We start from the raw sequence: 7,829 nt of genomic DNA, 5'->3' as shown, positions 1-7,829 counted from the left end.
GTTATATGATAACATTATGGGCTATGTTGGGCTGATACTGAATTAATCTAATTAATTAAGGGTTTTACAGATATTTTTTGTTTGGATCAATTTGTTTCATGCATGTGATGTATGGATGTGTAATGTGCTATTTACAAAAGATGTTCTCATTGTCCCATTCGATTCTTGTTGAAGAATCACAAGTTCTTAGTGAAGAACTACCTGCTAATCCTGCCTCATCCTAAGTTGTGTCATCTTCAGTGGAGGGAAGGTTTGGTACAGTCTTTGGGCGTGAACACCTACGTTGGGAGGAGCATTCTTGCGTGGATTACGTATCAGGTATATCCCTCCCTTAATTTGGTTTCAGATTTGGTCCGGTTTGGTTATAAGAACGAACCTTAAAAATGTAGTTTTCTAAATTGGGAATAGGATCCAGGATGGGAGTAAAGGCCCAAGCTTCCTGTAGGGTTCGACCATCTATATGATGGATCTCCCATCCCTTCAATTTGGTCAGCTTGTTAGACCCTGACGCATGGCATCGACCAGGGGTATTTTTAATAGAGGACAATCTCCTAAGGGTAATTGGGTAATTCCCGCCCTTAGCGATTATGAAGCACTTAAAATGGGTGCACATTATGGGTGCATTTACTCTTGAGTCACTAATTAGGGTGTCAAGGTTGGCTGACACCTCTCTGAGTCCTCCTATGTGACCCTAATCTATGGGATGGTTACATGTCGTGCATTACTCCCCCCCTAAAGGTATGCGCACATACTTGAGCCATCACTTACTCTCTTGTGGTGACCTTAGCATTCTCTGATCCCTCAACTAACTTGATCTTTGGAGTCCTAACCCTAGGAACACTCCCAGGGCCTCTGACATATTTCCACTCTTAGTAGGTGCGACCCACAACCCTCAAAACTCAGAAATTACTTTGTTGCCCTCGGCTCCAAATTTGGCAACATTAGTTGGCGTTGTCTATGGGAAAGACTTAGCATCACTCCCTTTTCACAAAAATCTCTAAGAAACTACTTAACATTTCCAAAAATGGTTGAAATTTAGGACAATGTCACTAATGTCCGAAATTTAGCCAACCATAAACAGTTCAATGTGGTGCTCCATCTACTTGACAACTTGGCTCAACAACTAGATAAGTTAGGGCGCTCGAGAGGAGGCCTCCCACATAAGGCTTCCTTTCAGGGGATGGGAACAACAGGGCAGGAAATCTGCCCACATTGCGGTGAGCCAACGCCTAGGCGGGCGCATTGTCGAAGATCCCTTGGAGTCTGGCAGTAGTAGCTGTTGGGCAAGAAAGCACCGGTCCAACACATCTTGGCTTCCACCCATCCGATGTGGAAACCACCACAACTCGCATCTTCGTGACACCCTGGAAGAATATAGTGATCGTCACACCAACTGCAAGGCCTCCAGCCGCAATAGGGACGACGGTGGGCGCTCCGACCATTACAACCCCCCTTCATAAATCGGGAGCTAGCCAATGCCACGCCTCTCCCCCAGCAAATTTTGATCCCTATGATCACCTCAATGATTGTTGTGCTCGTAGAGCCTAGGACCTAGCCAAATCTGAATTCTCTGGGAGTCATGCAAACCTCTCTTGGGTGATAGAGTATCGAGAGAAAGCCGTGGTCCCCATACCTCAAATTGACCAATGCCTCATAAACCTCCAAGAGCAAATAGGCACAATTCAAGATGAGATAAGACAGTTAATGAAGGAAAGAGGTGATTACTCCACTAGTTAGCCCGCCTCACCCAGTAGGATGGAGGCTTTTGCTAACTTCATCACCTTGGAGCTGCTCTTGCCTAATTTCAAGGTGCCTATTCTTGAAACCTATGATGAAAGCATGGATTCGGAAGACAACCTGGAGAGCTTTTGAGCCCTAATGCTCCTTCATGGGTACTCAGACACCCTCATGTCCCAGTCCTTTCAAGCCATTTTCAAGGAAGCTACTCATATATGGTTCTCTACACTCCCCCTTCAATCCATCATCTCTTGGGACCAAATTGCAAACCTTTTCCTAGCCTACTTTATGAGCAGTCGACGGTGCTAGAAGATCGTCATCTCCTTGATGTCCATCAAGAAAAAGCCCGAGGAGAGCCTTTGCACTTATATGAAGAGATTAAACTAGGAGGAACTCGAGGTTAAAGACCTTGACACCTTAGTACCTATGGCTACCGCCATCAGTGGCCTTTGCTTGTTACCCCTCAGCTGGTGTATTTCCAAGACATCGCTTAAGAACAAGGTGGAATTTCTCAAAAAAGTACAAAAATATTTAGCAGTTGAGGAAATTGAGGCCAATAAACGCCTACAAAACTCAGTGGGTAGCCCCAACGAAAAGAAAAGGAAGGACAAGGACAGACCAGACAACGGCCCAAATAGTAAGAACAATGAGAAGAAGCTGCTGGTACCATCCTATGATAGGTATACTCCATTGAACTCTTCCTGAACTCATATTCTCATGCAAGTAGGGAAGCAGGAGTACATGAAGTGGCTTGCCAAGTTGAAAAGGAACCCTAGAAGGGGAAATCCTAAGAAATACTACAAGTTTCACTATAGCACGAGCCATGATACTGAAGATTGCTACAATCTTAATAATGAGATTGAGTCCCTCACTTGATAGGGACATTTGAAAGACTACATCGGCAATGATTTGCACCATCACTAGCTGATCCCCAGCCTAATCATACACTGATCGGTGTCATTGAAGTTATTGCTGGTGGCTCGGCTTCCGGGGGAGAGACTACCTTGGCCAGAAAAGCCAATGCTCGACAGTTGAACGTTGATTATAAGGTACAAAAGAAGTAGAGGCTGGAGGAGCTCATCTCCTTTTCAAATGATAACCACAGAGGTGTGTCTGTACCCCACAACGATGCGTTGGTGGTTTTGATGATAATCGTCAACTATGAAGTGAGAAGAATCCTCATAGACAACGTTTCTTTAGTTGATGTCTTATTCTATGAGGTGTTTGAGAAGATGCAGTTGATGCCAGACCAACTACAACCCATTGATGTGCCTCTAGTCGGATTCTTTGGAGCAGCTATGAGACTAGAAGGAAGAATAGACCTACCCATCACTATAGGGACAGAACCTCAGCACGTCACTCGGATGAGGTCGAGCCCGAGAAGATAGTGCTAGTCGGGTCTCTCTTTCCTCAAGACACACTTTCCAAACTAGTAAGCTTCCTCAAAGCTAATGTGACATATTTGCTTGGTCTGTTGTCGATATGCTAGGAATTGACCCCTCAGTCATTACTCACAGGTTGAGCGTGGACCCAAGCTGTAAGTTAATTCAGCAAAAGAAGAGGAACTTTGCACCGAAGCATTGGAAAGCTATTGGAGAGGAAGTGGACAAGTTACTCAATGCCGACTTCATTAGAGAGGTACACTATCCTAAATGGCTATCTAACGTGATCATTGTTAAGAAAGCTAATGGAAAATGGTGGATATGTATTGACTTCACAGATATCAACAAGGCATGCCCCAAATAAATCTTTCCATTATGAAGAATAGATCACCTGGTCAACGCCATTACAAGATATGAACTATTCCATTTTGTGAAGTCTAAGGGCTCTTTCCATACACCATTTCCTTGAGTATATATATATATATGTGTGTGTGTGTGTGTGTGTGTGTGTGTGTTTATATATATATATATATATATATATTAGTTGATTAACCATTTGTTTTATATAATAAACATATAATATTAGAGAAATGCCAACTTTTTGTACAAAATTTTTACATTTTTATTATCTTTCATGTTTATATCTATTATTTTAAAATCTTTTATTATTTAATTATGGCATCAATGGTTAAACCATTAGTGGTGAAAGCCAAAAGTATAATATTAGATTTAATGTGAGAAATTGGAGTTAATGCATTAAATATAGAACTTAATGAGGTAGATTAGAATGAAATTATTGTGGTAGCTCAAATAATTATGATTTCTGCCCTCACATAGAGAGGGATTATATTCTAAAATAAGGGTATTCAGTATAGATTATCACTAATTTTTTAATATATGTTTCATCCTTTTGGTGGTTAGAAGTGCTTTTGCAAATGCCCAAGGCACTTTAGGAAGAAATAAACATTATAACAGCTATATATTAAAGAGAACATTATAACAGCTGAGTTTACATTTTTGCCCAGTTAACCAAGGATAACTTGAAAAGCATGGACACCTTATGCTAAAAGATTTCTAAGTAAATGCTATTGTTGATCAAATTGTCATTATTGCCCTCATCTTCAAATGAAGGCAACTTAAAAACAGATGGGCAATTTCTGTAATTAAGAAGTCTAAAAATCATTAATACTAGTATAAATATAATTAAATTTGTCCATATTAATTGGATTGTTTACAGGGGAGGTTGGGATTTAAAGGAGGAATCTTCCATGCTAAAAGGATCTGCTACCCACAAGATGTTCCCGCATCTCTACCCACAAGACATGACAACTGCATATTGGGAATATTTCCCTTGTCATTCATGGGAAGATGTTCTGAATACATTGTTGGAGTGCTCTGTGGGTATGGATGTTGGTACAAATTGTGAGTAGCAGATCCAAAATTTGCTAAAAGTTGGTGTGTAACATAAAAAATTAATTTATCCTGCCAGTCATTATGTCTATGTAGGTTTTTGACCCTTATTTGAGAGATCTCATACCAAACCAGTAAATTATGGTTTGAGAAATTTTTAAACCAAGCCAAACCGTTTTGGTATAGAAACCAAACTAAACCAAACCGTTTTATTTCGGTTTGGTGCGGTTTCTAATACGGTTTAGGGACTTTGGACCATTCTATGGTTCTTTTGGACCTAACCCAATTAGAAAGCCCAAATCGATCCTTTAAAATTAAAACTAAAACTTTTATTATTATTTTATTATAAAATAAAGAGTTTATTATATATTTATAATTTTACGCCTTTCATTTAGATATACTATGTATAATGTTTATATATCAAATATTCATATTATATTATATATATGTATATAAAATTTTGGTTTACTGTTTGGTTTGTTTATAAAATTCAATAAACCAAACCAAAACCATAAACCACAATTTAGAAAATTCTCAAACCGAATCAAACCGTTTATAGGTATAAACCGAACCAAACTATAAATTCAGTTTGATTCAATTCGGTTTTACAGTTTGAACCATATAGTGAACACCCCTAGGAACCTGTTACCTCATTTGGCATCACACAATCCATAACTGAATGGGCGCTACCTGGAAAGTCAGCTTGCCCAAAAATCAGCTAGTTGGGATTATAGGACTTTATGATAATATTGTACTTGAACTTAATTATTTTTTTGGTATTGATTACTGGCCTTTTTGCCCTACTGCACTTTTTATCTAGCAACATTATACTCTTCTCAAAGATGGATTTGGAGCCATTAGTAACAAGGCTCGAAACTGCATGTCTTCTGGGGCTTACCCACTTACGTGCCAACCAATCCACCACTCGGTTGGTGTATTTGCACTTAATTATGGCTTGAAATATTTCCTTTATTTGGTTAGAAAGTAGTCATAAAATAATACTAGGGAAAGATGCTTAAAAGCAGTTCGGATTAGGTAGGCACAACGATTGTAAGCATAGTCAATGAGCACTTAGAATTTTTTTTTGAAACCTGTCCCTTAAAATAACCCCATCCTACCCTTGAAAAAAATTAATACCCACTTTTGACAGTTGTCAAAATATTTATCAAGTGCTAATTTAACGTGGTTACTTTTCTGTGCCTACTAGACTCGGTCCCGTTTAAAAGTCCTACTTATTGTAAATTATCGAGATTTAGATGGGAGTCATTCAATGTTGTGTCTTTATTCTCAAGACATTCGTAGTCGAAATTGTGAACTTGGATTTTACCCTAATTGTGACCTTAAATGATGAACCTAAGGCAAAAGAAAATAAGCAATGATTACTATTTTATATTTTTAAAACAAAAAAAATACAAAATACAAAAAAAATGGAGAAAATAAATAAATAACTTCTCTCAAAACATGCTGACATAGACCATCCAATATATATATATATATATATATATATATATGTTAGACTATTTGTTCCTCGTTAGATTTATTGGAGAGAAAGCAACTGGATTGATCATTTTTACCACGAAATGATGAACCTAAAAGGCTAAAAGCTCTACCTACATAAAGCAATTCAATTTTTGGTTTTTCATAAACCCAAAGGCCAAAACAGTACTGCACAAATATGGAAATAGATCTCTCTTTCTTTTTGATAGGCATGCAACATAGAGATACATCACATGGATCATATCCATATTTTATTATTCGAGCTACATTTCACTTTCACCAGTAAAACGGTGAATTATTTAATAGCTAGAGTAAATAAAAGCAACAGTTTAGGATCTAGGAACGAAGGTAGATCCCTTCAGCGGCTGATCCTCTGAAAGGTGGAAACCTAATGATCGAAGGACAGGTGGGCTCAGGGTAGACGGGGCAATCCATGAATTCAGACCCAGATTTATCCACGCAAAACATGACTTGGTAGAGCTGATATTTGCCAAACTTATCAACAGTGCAGTCAAGTGCAGGCGTTACTCCAGTTGCTATCTGAAGGACTCGTGTGATTCTCTCCGAGCTGTAGTACTGCCCATCGGGGTTAATCCCTGCATCATTATTATTGCTTACATATATAAGTGATAATTAAGAAACTTGAATTTATCTTCATGCCTGCAACAATATAATATTACCTTCCTGTTTGAGGATCTGGAGGATATTCACTTTGTCCTTCAAGTCGAGACCTGCTTTAAAGTAATCGTATTGACCATCGAAGACAGAGAGTGAGCAGGTGCCATGCTTGGACCACTCGTGAGCCCAGAACGGTGTGCTGTCGCTGCTTGGACATGAATACGACGGCCATTTGCGTTGCATTGTGTGAAGCAGGCCTGTTATCTACACCATGAAAAGGCGATATCGATCGATATCATCATATATATAGCAGGGAAATTAATAAACAAGTTTGTACGACGTAGCTCTTGATGAGAAGATAGGAAGAAGAAAATACATACCTGCGACAGATCTAAAGAGTTGCCTCGATCACAGTTCATCAGTCGGGTCCCACTACTGGAGCATGGAAAGAGGCCATGCACAGTGAATTCCTGCGAAACCATTCCTGTGTTTGGGAAGCAACAACCTTTTTCTGACGCACAAAACGACCCTGCCCACTAATAATTAACAAAACAAATATCAATACACAACTGTCACAATTAGTGCAAACAATTAAAGAAATGAATTAACGAATGATTAATTCTGGGTCGTCTTCTCTACTCACCACTTGCGCATGAAGGAAGAAATGGACACTGGTAGAATGTGAAACACTCAGAGCTGCTAAACATTGTATGACAAGAATCATAAGTTGAAATGAAGAAGCGGATGCCATGGTTTCCCTACTCTTACTTCACTTCACTTCGCTCAAGCTCAATCCTTTCTCTAGATTTTCTCAGTTTGGCGATGGTGCATGGTGTTCGGATAGCCACATTTATAGGCAAAAATCGTATGAACATTTGGTAGAAAATTGTAGAGAATACACCCAGTTTAGGATGTTAAAGCACGTGGGTATTGTATTTGTAGTTTCGTTTTTTTTTATCTTTTGATTGATGGAGAATAATTTGGGTCCGTTCATGGCACAATGTTGTTGGATGGGTGGGAGAGTTGAAAGGACTTAAAATTATGATTCTGGTTTAATGGTGGTGCAGCGGACAAAGAAGAGAAAATTATGATTCATGAAATTCTATTTATTTTAGCGGTAGCTTTTGTTTCTCTTTCTTATAAACAACCGAAACTACGGGCCATGACCATGAGATATAGACTTAT

At 38.9% G+C, this 7,829-nt stretch overlaps 1 protein-coding gene across 1 annotated transcript; it reads right to left on the bottom strand.

The window, feature by feature from the left end:
* Positions 1-6,203: 6,203 nt before the first annotated feature.
* On the bottom strand, positions 6,204-7,481 carry LOC148800736 (extracellular ribonuclease LE-like). Its single transcript, XM_088902457.1, has 4 exons — positions 7,288-7,481; positions 7,025-7,180; positions 6,707-6,908; positions 6,204-6,622 (listed from the first exon to the last, which is right to left on the bottom strand). Exons 1-4 carry the CDS (start codon positions 7,393-7,395, stop codon positions 6,363-6,365), a joined length of 726 nt encoding a protein of 241 aa, XP_088758583.1. The 5' UTR covers positions 7,396-7,481; the 3' UTR covers positions 6,204-6,362.
* Between the last annotated feature and the right edge of the window lie 348 nt (positions 7,482-7,829).

Source organism: Nelumbo nucifera, chromosome 4 (genome assembly GCF_055504915.1).
Source record: "Nelumbo nucifera cultivar China Antique chromosome 4, China Antique-T2T, whole genome shotgun sequence".
Lineage (NCBI taxonomy): Eukaryota > Viridiplantae > Streptophyta > Magnoliopsida > Proteales > Nelumbonaceae > Nelumbo > Nelumbo nucifera.
The sequence above is the reverse complement of the archived record's forward strand: the minus strand, read 5'-3'. Positions and strand labels throughout refer to the sequence as shown.

What these genes read in the sequence shown, in the direction of transcription:
- LOC148800736 (XM_088902457.1), bottom strand. Translation starts at nt 7,395, where the DNA reads ATGGCATCCGCTTCTTCATTTCAACTTATGATTCTTGTCATACAATGT. An exon ending in TCTTCCTTCATGCGCAAGTG is followed by an intron (nt 7,181 to 7,287) that starts GTGAGTAGAGAA and finishes GTTAATTATTAG; the next exon opens with TGGGCAGGGTCGTTTTGTGC. An exon ending in ACTCTTTAGATCTGTCGCAG is followed by an intron (nt 6,909 to 7,024) that starts GTATGTATTTTC and finishes TTCATGGTGTAG; the next exon opens with ATAACAGGCCTGCTTCACAC.